The sequence below is a fragment of the Betta splendens genome, chromosome 8 (genome assembly GCF_900634795.4).
Source record: "Betta splendens chromosome 8, fBetSpl5.4, whole genome shotgun sequence".
NCBI classification, from domain to species: domain Eukaryota; kingdom Metazoa; phylum Chordata; class Actinopteri; order Anabantiformes; family Osphronemidae; genus Betta; species Betta splendens.
In genome coordinates, this window is record NC_040888.2 from 8,242,024 (window position 1) to 8,255,996 (window position 13,973).

The 13,973-nt window shown below is 45.0% G+C and overlaps 1 protein-coding gene across 1 annotated transcript in view; it reads left to right on the forward strand.

Moving 5' to 3' along the window:
* elfn1a (extracellular leucine-rich repeat and fibronectin type III domain containing 1a) overlaps window positions 1-13,728 on the forward strand; it is a 45,195-nt gene extending 31,467 nt beyond the window's left edge. Inside the window, exon 3 of the mRNA XM_029159056.3 lies at window positions 8,566-13,728. Within this exon, the coding sequence (XP_029014889.1) occupies window positions 8,946-11,300 (2,355 nt within the window). The 5' untranslated portion in view covers window positions 8,566-8,945 and the 3' untranslated portion in view covers window positions 11,301-13,728. The remainder of the gene's footprint in view (window positions 1-8,565) is intronic.
* Window positions 13,729-13,973: the final 245 nt, after the last annotated feature.

Sequence of the window (13,973 nt, forward strand, 5' to 3'; positions counted from 1 at the left end):
GTGACTTTTGAAGTTCACTTTAGTCTGAATAATCCGATCGCAGGACATGAGGCAGCAGCTTCCAGGAAGAAAAACTGTCACCACATCATTTAATGAAGCACTCTCTCATAGCCTTTAATCTCCCGCGCTAACATCACGCCTACGAGGTGGAGGCAGACTCTGCTTTTTATTATGTATGCAAAACATTATCTACTGGATAACACCGCTCATGATCTGCTGTACAGGGATTCTGATTAAACAGGAAGTGACCTCATACTGTAGGTTTCGCCGCCGCTGTGCTTCTTTATGCGCTCGTCCTTTTTGGCAGATTGCTCTCAAGCAGAAAATTGCATCTTTAAATGGATTATAGATTAGGATCAGTGTCTGAGTGAGCGTCTTGAGATGTAATGTGCCAGGACTTTGACACAACACTGACAAAGACTCATTCATCCTCTCTGTGCCACACCGTGGCGTTTAGAGAGGGAAATTAACACACTGTGAGCCCTAAATCCCTCCGTAAAGAGAATTGCTCACACATTCTCAAAGTATAAAATCATCTGCTCATTTCACAGCCCTGAATAACGCGTCACAGTTCAACTCGCACCTTCGTTTCGCCCCTTTCACCTGAACTCCGTATACGCAGAATAGGTCTAATCAGCGAAACGATGCCTCAGTTGCGAAACGATGCCTCCTTGTCCCATGACCTTTAACCTCTACCTCCTCTTGTGCCGACACAAATGGCATTTATTGACTAGACGCCCACGTGCAGGTACGTTACAAGAAGCGGCAGCTGCGAGAATCGCTTCTACGTCTGTGTGATGATAATAGCACCTGCTGCTAAAGACCTCATTAATGTGTTTGTTTATTTAAATAGCTATTCACATTATTCTAATAAAAGCACCTGCCAGACGAGGAGGGGTGCTGGAAATGAATGTTATGGGTGTGACAACCGTAGCGGCGCTGACACGACATGGCTTCTGTCCCACTTGTTCACACTGAAGTATTTTCCTGCAAAAGGAGCCGTTCCCTTTTCACAACCCGCTAAGAGAAGACTCCTTGTTGCTCGTGTGCATGTGCAGAAGTAAATGCAAAAGGACAACAGCAATAAAAATGCAAATTCGGACAGAATTTACATAATGTTATCAGAGCGCTTTATGTCGGCTTATCTCCAATAATGTCCATTAGAATTTAAAGCCTTCATTTGTTGCATCCCGGGAACCTAACAGGCACAAGAGTCCTCCCTGTGGTAAAGCTGTCATCTCACGTTGAGATCTCCTTCAAGTCTTTCTGTGGTACACGGGAAAAAAAAAAAAATCAAAACCAGGGTCTCATTCCTTTGATAGTTAACCACAAGCTCTCCGTTGCATTCTCTGCCCTTTCTTGCGCCTGAGAGAATCCGCCCTGTCAAAAACAATAGCTTTCCTTTCAAGGCGGAGACAGCTTCCCCTGACATCGCCGCCGCCGCGGCGCGAGCTAGCGCTCTCCTGTTCCCTTTGATTCTCATGCCCATCGTCGATGTATCAAATCACGGCGTCGGCAGAGTCGGGGATTTTCTAACACCCTTGCAAGAACAGACTGATTTCATATTGTGTCACCTTGTCCAACTCCAGTCCTCCCTGCGGGTTCGCGGCAAAGGGGGAGTCGTGCTGCACAGTGTGCTTTCAGAAAGGAACATGAAGTCGCTATTAACCTTAAATGAGAAGGTCGTGAAATGGTGACAGCTGATTAAATAACCCACTAAAACACCTTCTTCATATTGCATCTGCTGTTATCTGCCACGACTGTGGCTCAAACGCAGCGCTGCATAAAGGATTACGGACGTCCAGGGCTGCAGCCGCCACAGAGGCCGCGTTCGGGCCGTGAAAAAAAAAAACAAAAAAAAACGACATGATTCTTAAGATTCGTCGAAAAATCAATCAAGTCATGACATCGAGCATAATCTGCAATGTGACGTGACGGACGCCGGAATTCGGCGGCGAAGACTCAGTGTGTCGCAACAGCACTCCATCACACAGCACATCTCAATGCCCAGATCAAATCGATCACGCGTAGCACAACATATCCTCCGGACTAAATTACAGTCCACTACAGAGGCTCAACAAGGTGACGAAGGAGACTAAATGGGAAAGATTACACAGATGCACCCAACCACAAAGACAGAAAAGCCGCCATCCACAGGAAACTGCACAGGCGTCTTTATCTGAGAGTGAGGTTCTACTTATCGGCGTCCAGCGGTCCGTCGTCTCATTACCACCACCTATAGCCTCATGCTAATATCTCCAGTCCAAGCTGTTGCTGTCCTTAATTGTTATTGTTGCTAAAGCTCATTAGCTGGAAACTAGGTGTCATGCATTTAGAGCTAATAACCCGCCAGCCAGCGGCTCATTCTTCACCTGCGGGTTATTTACCGCCGCCAGGGCTGCCGCTGAGTTGTCGCGCTGGAAATCGCTGCGTTTACTGTCCGTCGGCTCGAGCTCGAGGCGTGTTTAACCTTGTTGTTTGTACGGTGTGTTTTAACATGCGGCTTTGGGTGAAGTGCGTCAAATCGGGGCCGCGTGTTTGCTTATTAACCATTGAGTGATGGTGGAAGAAGGCAACAGTGTTTTAATAACTGGAGGAAACACCTTTGGAATTAAATTAAAACTCCTTGAAAAATCACCCTCTCCTCGATGGCGGAAGCCTGTCTACTCCCCAAGTCACTAAAAAAAGTGCTTATCATGTATCTCAATGATGAAGTCATTAAAACACAGCTTAAAAGTGTTGTGCATTTACAGAATTATCCATCCGTCCTCGATCTGCTTCTTTAGATTATACCCTTTTAATGATTCTCAGTCATTAGAGTCACGTCCCCCGGCCCTTCACCCACGCGTTTCCTCGCAGCACACACTTCATGTACACGTGTGCATGTCATGCTGTAGGCAACCGGTCTGAGCTCCACATCCAGGTGTTCCTTGGAAACGTCATACACTACGAAACCAATTATGTTGTGGTGGCAACGTAAAGTGGCGTTTGTTAATGAGCGAAGCCTCACATTTATTAAGCAATGCTTAATGAAAGTTTGTTAAAGGATTGGATAGACGGCTGCAAGCAAAGCATGGGGGGATTAGCAAATGAGAAGCTGGTCTACAGAATATCTACATGTATAAAGTCTACAGATATATAAATACCCACAGCAGCAGCAGCTGATCCAGGGAGTTTCCCTCGATCACGAAGAGATGAGAAACTCGACGGCAGTGCTCTGCAACAGGTCTGCCAATTAGCATCATTTGCATACACAGTTAAGATTAAATCAACGAAGGCAATTAGTTTTAGTGAGACTACAGTAGCGCTGTGAAATGCACAACAATAAACAAAGTGAGCTGCACTGTTTTCTAGAAACTCAACCGTAGGTCAAGTTGAGAAGAGCGACATTTTTCTGATGCATTCAGAAATAATGTACTGTAAATATCCTCATTTCATACGTTCCAGCCACAAGTAAAATAAACGGTTTAAACCCCGATGTGAGAGTCCAGACAGGACATTGTAAAGCAAACCAAGCCATCAAGATGTAGCTTATTCAACCTAAACGTACTGTATCTCACAAGCCTCTTCTGTGGAGCTAATCTGCCAGTGATAATGTCTTCTTCCTGAATGTGTCAGTCCGTCAGGTCAGACCAACCGATGGCGGCTCCTGTCAGTCACAACAACGAGGCAGGTTGAGCTGTCCGTCAAAAGCGCCGTTCTGCAATGCCGCATAATTGAATTAGCTCCAGTCACTATGTGAAGGTTAATTGGTGGGCGAACCTTGGCTGGGCACGGGGAGATAAAGATAGCTGTCTTATCGCCGATGCTTCCCAGCTTTATTATTTCACTGAATATGAAGCATTAACACAATTACTGCATGAACATAAAGGCGCTGACAGCGAGGAGAGGAATAGATTCAGCTAAAGGCCGAGCTTCTGTAAGTTTCTGTTACAGTCGGGGCTGCGCGGTGGCTCCCGCTTGAGTCTGGCATGTCATGAGTCAGCAGCCAGAGACACTGCTGGCAGACGCTTTGGCTCCGAGGCCAAACCAGCTTGCCAGGCTGATGGTCAGTTGATGGCCTGGAAAATTGCATTTAAACCTTCAGGTGTTATTTCCAAGTTGCATCTTACTCTCAAATGTACAGAATCAAGCTCAGCGTCGCTGCCGTCCATTTGATAAATGCTCCGCGCAGCCGGGTTCTTTTGGTTTAGTGAAACGCTTTTAATGTGGACCGCATCAAGACGACCACGCTGAGCAGGATGCAGTCCTGCGCAGGCCTGATTTACGTCTCCTGCACGGTTTCACCGATGCATCTACGCCGTGTCCGTCAGCGTCGGGATTCCCTGCCGCTCTCCATGGTTATCATCTTTATAAGAGGTGTCAGCCAAAGCGGGGCTTTTACTTTGTAATGAGATTTTCGCTGGCCTCTAAGCTGGAACCGCACTAGGCCACGAGCCTGCTGAAGGACTCTTGATGCACTGAAGAACAATAGAGTGAGATATTGGGAATTTACAGGAGATGGCAGGGCAGTAAGTCATTTAAAGTTTTACAAAGTATGACACCTGCGTGGAATAACAAGCAGTAAGTGGGCTGAGAGTAACTTTCCAAACGGACCGAGAGGCAGATTCTAATTCATGAGCCCTGCGCATGTCTGTACCAGCTCGACCTTTGCACTTGAGGCCTTAATTATCTGAAGGGGATCAGTTATTTGACATTTAGCACTAATGTATCATCAGCATTAATTGAGATCAACCCACACTTCAGCATTACTTAGTATTCTGAATCAAATTTGCAGTTAATTAGCTGGGAGCCCTGCTAATTGGCAGCAGTAAGATGTTATTTGTCCTTCATTAATCTCTACAAAACTTAAATGAGCCTGAGACGTTAGATTACAAAACTAAACAGCAAAAACTATGGAAAATATATATTTTTAACATGCATGTAGTATATTTAGCACAATTTTGAAGGAAGAAAATATAAATGAACATAAATGAATACAGTGACTTTATTTTGAATATGTACAGTAACAATACTCAAAATAATTATTGCGTCAATCAAGCAAACAGTTAAATTATTAATTTCTAGGAAATTTTGTTTTCAAATTGATCTTCGAGCCACGTGGGATTAACTGCTCTAAGTCTAAAAGCACTACCTTAATCACTACATTCATCACTTCATTTCATTTCTCAGGAGGTCATATTGAGATAAATACTGTGCTGAAAGCTTTGTGTGTCAGCAGTGGATAAGGGGAAGAAACCCCCGGTTGTCATGTGGGAATAAAAGGCTCTGTCTGGAAAACAAATGAAGGTGGCGTATCGAGGTGGAGCATAATACTTTCCAATTATAAGAGAAGTTCAGTTGTAGTAACACACAAAAAAAATCCATTTGCTGAGTCCATGTCTACTGAAAAAGCAACAAGTATATCACTACGGATGGAAAGCGCTGAACTTTGAGCAAATACCATTCAATGACGACAAGGCCATTAATTCTTTTCCAGGCAATATTCCCTAAGTAATTAATCTATGAGTTTAATATCCTCTGATATAACTCGGGTATGTGTGCCATCTTTCTCCTTCCCTCTAAAGTAATTCGCTATCTCACAGAGTACAATGTTTTCCTTCCCCAAGAGAAGCAGTACCTTTCAACTCAATTGATTCTCCCTTCTGGTTTCCCGTCCTTAGTTTTTTTCTCATTCTCAGCAAGAGGTGCATGCATTTCCAATTACATCAAATAAAGGCCGGTCATTGGTATGGATGAGAAGGGTCCTCAGAGATCGAGGCACCTTCACCGCCACAAAGCGCCAGATAGGGAGCGCCGGGGAAAACAAGAAAAAGCAGCGGCTCCAGCATGAAAAAAAGCACAAACAGATCCTTCGATACGGCGTCGTAGCAGACGCTCTGAGGTGGAACGGAAAGTATTCGTTTAGTATGCGCGGCGAAATTGTTTGGACAGACACTGACAAACAGACGGGGACTGAAAGGCGGCGATAGCCCGAGAACGCGGCGATGCGGCGTCCTGGTGAGGTGCATACGTTATGGGAGTGGGAGAGAGACGCGCTCGCTTCAGGACCTCTGTTCCGCGTGGCGTCGTTTACCTTGAAGCGCTGGCTCTCGTGATGGAGGAGAACTCCCGAGGCCCTGAGCCGCAGAGAGTGGGAGCGGCGCTGCTTTGCATTTGAGGACTCCGGCCGCTGCTGCTGAAAGACCTCACTTAAGAAACCTGTCACTATCGTGACACCTGCCTCAAGACTCCTGACCTTATGTGATTTTCCACTGGGGGGGAAAAAAACAGGCTGATTCCCCGCTGAAATATAGCCGTTACATGCTGCCAAACAGCTATAACTCCATGAAATGCACACCTCCATTTCATCACATCTCGCAGCTGCATGTGATGTTTTGTAGCCGCTTCGCCGTGAAAAAAAAAAAGGAGTAGATGATTTACTGAGTCGAAGTGAAGCACAGAGAGGCCCTGAGCAACTGGAACAGAAATTTAAGGCTGCGTTTGAATCATTCTTTAAGAGCAGGGTTTCAATAGGTTATCCTCAGAAGAGGGGAAAAAAGAAAAGCCTTCATTACCCAGCGCATAAAGCCTAAATGGAAAAGAGACTGTGGAATGGCTGCCTGTGTCTGATAGGGGAATATAGTGGGCTGTGATGCCTTGGGTGTTCTGGCCTGCTGCACTCTGGGCTAGCACTGGACCATACAGATTGCTGCCATTATGGAAAGCTGGTCTGTGGTGGCAAACAGACCTAAGCTCTAATAAGGCAGTACACACGGCCGGCTGCCCGAGGCCCAGTCCATGATCTAAATATAAAATATAGGATTTAAATGCAACTGTAGTACATAGTATCAATTTTAATGGGGTTTCTTGCTTTGTTTTCCCCTTCACATCTTGGGGCTCCGGACATTTCTGGATTTTTAAGTCTGCGTTTTGGTCAAGGAAGCCTACAATTATCACCTGTCGGCGGGCATGCGGCATGTTGTCGTGTTTACCCTAACAAAAGGGAACTAGCCTGGCTGTGATTTATGCATGGGTTTCAGCGCGCGAGGCTGTGAATCACTAGACTGAGTCACCGTGGATAAACAAAACGCAGCCAATGCATTCTAAGCGACGGAGGACCTCTCGGGTTTAACTTAAACTTCCATTTAGCCGCCGAAGGACCTTGGCGCGTGCGGCGCGGCGTGATGGAGCGGAGGTCGGGTCGCGCGAGCCCGCTCCGTCGCGCTGCGTTTGCGATAAAGGTCACCGAGTGGGGAATAATAACAAGGCGCAGTTTTTCTTTAAGAGAGTCTCTGGCACAGATTCTGCAGAGCTGTGTTTTTCATATTCATTTCATGGAACATTTCATTTGGAAGCTCTTTTCCTCCCAGGGGCTCCGAGAGCCCGCTCGTCTTCAGCGCCACTGCTCTTTTTTGTACAGGCCACCTTTGACATTCTGCTGCGGCGTCCTCCACCGCGGCATTCAATCCTGCTCTTTATCTGGACAGCGATAGGCAAGCAGGGCTTTCACCAGCTCATCTCAGTGCCATTGTAAATAACATCCTAGTACTATGGGAACCAAGGAGACCCGCGGCTAAAAACGGCATCGTGTTTTTAAAATGCAGCCTTTTATGGATTTTAATTAAACCCAAGGAGGCGCGTTTTACAGTAATGTGCAGTATGGACAGGCTGAAGTTGGTCAGATGTCATTAAGCATGCCCTGTTTAGTTTAATATAGAATATCAAACGCAAATGTTTGAATATAGTTGGAAATATGAACTAAACATGATGACGATAATTTCTACAAAACAGGACTGTGAAGATTTCTATCCAGTGATGGCTAGCACACATTGGAATTGTTACTTGACACGCTGCATGATGGGAAACTTACAACAGTAATGTGGTAAAGTAAAGGTCAAACCGTCCACAACAGGTGGGGGTTCAACTTGAAGTATATTCTCTGCGCCACAAACTGTCACAACTGTTCCTGCTATCAACATGCTGGTCCCTGTTGTGTAGTCGCTTGTGTCGACTGTGAGCAGCTTATAGACAATGCTTACAATTAAATATGGTTTGAAAATGTGATTTGAAAAGATGAAAATAAATTTAGGCCCAGCCCAACATTATGAAGTATTGATGTCAAATGCTAAATTCTTTTTGAACACAGTTTATCTAAAACTATTTTCAGAGTTCAAAAACATTCAAGTCGGGTGTGAAGGTTTAGAGTGGAAAATCCAAACCCGCTGATCCAAGGTGTCGCTTCACGTGGTGTGTAATTGATTTAATGCAGCTTCTTATCATTGGGCTCCTTTAGTTGCATCTGACAGGCCTCAGGTTAATGGTGTGAAAACAGGGACCCTGCTTTTCCCAACCTGTCAGGCGGTAATTGGCCAGGAGTTTCCTTTAATAGCAGCCTGCCACAGAGACTGCAAACAGCCTTTAAACTGTGTACAAAATAATTGTCGGGGCTCGAACAAGCACAACTTGCAATAAACATGAATCCCGGGTCCTGAGTCCAACACTTCAAAATACAGTACGAGAGTATTTTTGCCCTGAAAAAATGTAATTAATGTTGCCTTTGCTTTCTCTGTCTCTGCATTGCAGGTTATTCCTCGGTGCACGTGAGATCGACACAAGAGGGAAGACAGTGGCAGAAACAACAGGATGAGAGCGTTTAATGATGGTAACCTCTAAGGAGAAAAGCACAAGTCGACCTGAGGCGGTGAAATCTAGCAACAGCTTCCAAAGCCTGATGAAAGCGGGGCTGCATTGGGGCTGATAACAACATCAGTCGGATTGGTACATGGGGACAAAACCGTCCATCGATGAAGACGAGACAAGATAAAGGGCGGTTTCTGGGCCTGAGATGAGTTGAACATCCAGCTGATTAAACATCTGGATCTACTCACATCTGTACTGTAACCACAGCGGCTTCGCCTTCTTCTCATCGTTCTTGGCCCTGCGTGTGATTCTCAGAAGCACCAATGGCCTGCAGCTCAGATATGGTGACGAGAGCCTTGTGTTGGTCTTTAGCCATAATGTATTTGACTAATATCGGCGGCGTCAGTGGGGACTGCTGGCTGATTGAAGGTGAAAAGGGCTTTGTATGGCTCGCTATTTGTAGCCAAAACCAACCACCTTATGAGGCCATCCCACAGCATATCAACAGCACCATCGTGGACCTTCGTCTTAACGAGAACAAAATCAAAAGCATCCATTACTCCTCCCTTAGTCGCTTTGCCAACTTGACCTACCTGAACCTGACAAAGAATGAAATCTCCTACATCGAGGACGGGGCCTTTTCTGCTCAGTTTAACCTGCAAGTTCTTCAAATGGGCTTCAACAAGCTGCGAAACCTGACCGAGGGGATCCTCAGGGGTTTAGGAAAGCTGCAGTACCTCTACCTCCAGGCAAACCTGATTGAGACTGTGACACCCAATGCCTTTTGGGAATGCCCAAACATAGAGAACATTGACCTCTCCATGAACCGCATCCAGCAGTTAGACGGGTCCACGTTTACCAGTTTGAATAAACTAACCACCTGTGAACTGTACACCAACCCCTTCAATTGCTCCTGCGAACTACTTGGCTTCGTCAGGTGGCTCTCGAGTTTCCCGAACAGGACAAACGAGCGAATGGCCTGTGACTCCCCACCCGGCGTCTCTGGTTACAGCTTACTGAGCCAAAACCCCAACAACCCAACATATCGCAATGCTCTTCACATGCTCACCACTGTGTGTACTGATGACTACGTGACGCCCTTTATCCCCGTCCCCACTGACTCCATGACACCCATACCAGACTCAACGCTGTGCGGGCTCGATGACTGTCCCTCAGGCACCGAACCGGAAAACATCACGTACATCAGTACGACCGACAGTGACGTGGAAGTAAACCCAATGATAAAACTGAAACACGTGTCCAACACGGGAGCCACCATCACAGTTCAGATCCCAAAGCCCTACAAGAAGATGTACATCCTGGTTCTGTACAACAACAGCTTTTTTACTGATATTCAAAACCTGATAAGAATGAAGGAGGACATCGACCTGAAAAACCTCAAGCCCCACACTAACTACACATACTGCGTCGCTTCCATACGCAACTCTCTGAGACGCAACCACACCTGTCTGACGATTCCCACTGGGCCCCGCAGTGGAAAGGACAGGGTTGTTAACAACGCAACTGCTACTCACTACATAATGACAATTTTAGGCTGTCTCTTCAGCATGGTCATTTTTCTGGGAGTGGTCTACTATTGCTTGCGAAGAAAGCGGCAGCAGGATGAAAAGCACAAAAAGGCAGGTAACCTAAAGAAAAACATCATGGAGCTTAAATATGGCCAAGAGCTGGAAGGGGGGACTATATCTCGCATGTCGCAGAAGCAGTTGTTGGCCGGGGAGAGCATGGCGCGAATGCCATACTTACCGTCGGCAGGTGAAATGGAGCAGTACAAATTTCAGGAGATAAGCGACACGCCCAAAATGATGAAGGGAAACTACATGGAGGTACGAAGCGTGGACCACCACGAGCGCAGGGAATGCGATATGGGAATGGCCGGGAATAGCCAGGGTTCAGTCGCCGAGATCTCCACCATCGCGAAGGAGGTGGATAAAGTCAATCAGATAATCAACAACTGCATAGATGCTCTAAAGTCTGAGTCCACCTCTTTTCAAGGAGTGAAATCGGGAGCGGTGTCCACAGCAGAGCCCCAGCTCGTGCTAATATCAGAACACCCTCAGAGTAAATCCGGTCTTCTGTCCCCAGGGTACAAGGATAGCTACCATCACTCTCTGCAGAGGCACCGGTCCTCGGACGCGTCGCCAAAGCGGCCCAGCACTGCCACGGGAGGGCCCATGCGAAGCCCCCGGCCTTACCGCTCGGAATCCAAGTACATCGAGAAAACCTCCCCGACCGGAGAGACCATTCTCACTGTAACACCCGCCGCCGCCATCCTGAGGGCCGAGGCGGAGAAGATCCGCCAGTACAGCGACCACCGGCACTCGTATCCCGACGCCCAGATAGAGGAGCTCGAGGGACCCGACGGCCACAAGGCCTCCATGTTGGAGCCGCTGACTCACTCCCGCTCCAGAGACTTAGCGTATTCCCAGCTGTCGTCGCAGTACCACAACCTAAGCTACTCCTCCAGCCCCGAGTACTACTGCAAACCTTCGCACAGCATCTGGGAGCGCTTCAGACTCCACCGGAAACGGCACAAAGACGAGGAGTACATGGCCGCGGGCCACGCACTGCGCAAGAAAGTCCAGTTTGCAAAGGATGAGGACCTGCATGATATTTTAGACTACTGGAAAGGTGTATCGGCCCAGAATAAATCATAAGCTCTTTAGGTGTTTTTAAAACGGTACAGAAAATGACACAAGACCCTCACCGGAAACGTCCATATTATAATCAACTGCTCTCTTGTGTGTGCTACATTCTCTTTTGACTGCGAGGAAAAGGGGGATGAAGATTCTTTCAAATTTCACATTATGTAAAGCATTCATTGGGAAAACGTTCATCTATTAAAGACAAAATATATTGCAAATTATTAATATATATGTTACAATGGATTTTAGGTTTTTGGGTATCGCATGGCCAAGTCCTGTGACAGTGGATTTGCTGTTGTGTAATATGAATCTACTATATGAAGATATGTCTACTGAAACCTCAATATTTTTTTGAAGAACTGTCTGAACCTTTTCATTCAAAACATAACTTCTTTTCTTGTCTCCCTGCAAATAATTAGTCCAACAAAGCTATGTACAGACGTGGATTTCTATATTTGCAATGTTTGCCGTGTAAATGGAAAAGTATTAGCGACTGAATCCGGTTCATATACGGAGTGTTGTTCATTTAGATGAGCCGGTAGCTAAAGAACAGCATGTCCCCACTTGAAACCTGTCAGAGCTTCTCATCATTTCAACCATAATCACCTGCGTTTGGTTCATTTTGAAGCTTATTCATGCATTTTACAATACAGATGTTTTTAAAAGCCCCTTGATCATTCGCTGGACTCTGACAGACTCGAGGCAGGCCAGGTGCAGTATATTTCATGCTGTGATGAATCTCAGCCATCAGTATCATTAAATCATCTATATATTTAGTACCAAAGTAGAAAAATCTGAAATGTTTACAACAAGTCTGTGTGGGAATCGTGTGACCATGACAGCGGTAGGTCCATGCTGACGTTTTCTTGTTGTTGTTTTTTTTTATTGTATCAGTTACGTCTTCAAGAGTGGGAACATGGAGAAACACTAATACCCAAACACGGGATATCGCATTGAAAGCCTAATATCAATGAGTTCAGCGCTTCAGCGGGAATGTATGTGCACTCTGTTACCCGTCGCTTAGGTGCACAAACAGCTGTTCTTCCCTGCGAGATTCCCCGATGAATGAATGTAACAGATACCGTTTCCTGATCTGTCCATGGCAGCTTTTATGTATATTTCCAAGAAGTATTTATTTTAAGCTACTGTACTTTTCTTTGCTTCACTGTTTCTTCCAGTGTATTACTGCATATTGCATACGTCTGATCAGAAGGGAAAGCAGTTTGTATTTTCCGATAGAGCCTTGCTGCTTGCCGAGAGCGTTTCCTTTTTATTTCTAACTGCTAGGCTGTTAAATCTTTTTTGTACATTAGGAAAAGTTGCCAGACAAATACCAACATGCTAGAGTCAAATTTGAGAATGTGAAACTGAACCCTCAGACTTACTGGCTGTGAATTTGTATATCACAAAATGTTTTTTGAGAAAAATGTAAGACTTAATGCTTTTTTATTATTACTACTGATTACATAACGTATTCCAAACAGGCTCATGTTGTGTTTCTTCGCATATTTATGAATGAGCAATAAAAGCTGTCAACCATCCGACCTATTTATAAAATAACGACACGTCCTGTCTCTTTAGTATGTGGCTTCATTAAGAAACAGGAAGCAGCTCTTCAAGGTAAATTCTCTGCATAAACATTTAAAACCAGCCCTTGTGCTCTTTTGAGACTTTTGCCCGTCGAATGTATTGGTTTTAAGCCTTTCCCTCTTTTTCTTCATGGATGTTTTGTTTGGTTTAACAACTACAATTAAACCAAGTGAATGCATCTGAAGCAACCTTCCAAATCAAATTAATGCAAATCAGTTTCTGCATTTCCACAACAACTGTGAGAGCAGTATTTTCAGTTTTTATACACTAAAACGCTGGAAAACTATTTTTTGTTAACCTTGAGCAGGTTTTTTAATCTGCTGAGTCCATTAGTAACAGTTGTGTGTTGCATCCGCGTCATATGTCACAATGCTGTCATTATTATTCATTAATGTGCAGTGATGCACTCGTGGGCCTGATGTGAATGTGTTATGTAAGCATCTTAACGTGTTAACTTGGTTGTCTGACTTAATATTTCAACCGCCTTAAGCCTTTTGGGATACGTGTACAGTTGTAAATTTCCTTTTGTTTTCTTTCCATGTTGGCACTGTTGACGAGTCTCCATTTATTGTTCTTTTTTACAAAAAACATTTCATGATCTTCGGTCAGGTTCGTAGTTCATTTAGCTATTTAGCAACCTGTTTTTATACTGCATATTGTAGCACTTCTGTGTCCAATAAGACTTTAGAGTGTTGAGGAAACGTCTAGAGAGATCAGCAGTTGTTGTTAAAACTTATCAAAACAAACAAGAGCACAAGATGTGTTTTTTTTATTATTATTTTATTTCCTATTACTCTGTTACCTGCTTTCAGACAAAGTACTGTGAAATAAAGTTAAGGGTGCACATATAGTCAGTATCGTTATTATCTTGAGTATCTTTATCATATTTTTGGGAGCATCACGAAGGATTTTCTGCAGCCACGGTCACGGGTGTTGGGACAAAATGTGAGAGTAACAATATACAGTAAAGAATTTGACTCGGACAACAACCTGCTCAACTTCTATTAAAACGCGTTTACTGCTTCATGGTTCACACACATATATTCACAGCTTTTATTCCCAGTTTACAGTAACGTACTGTAAACTCAGCTGGAC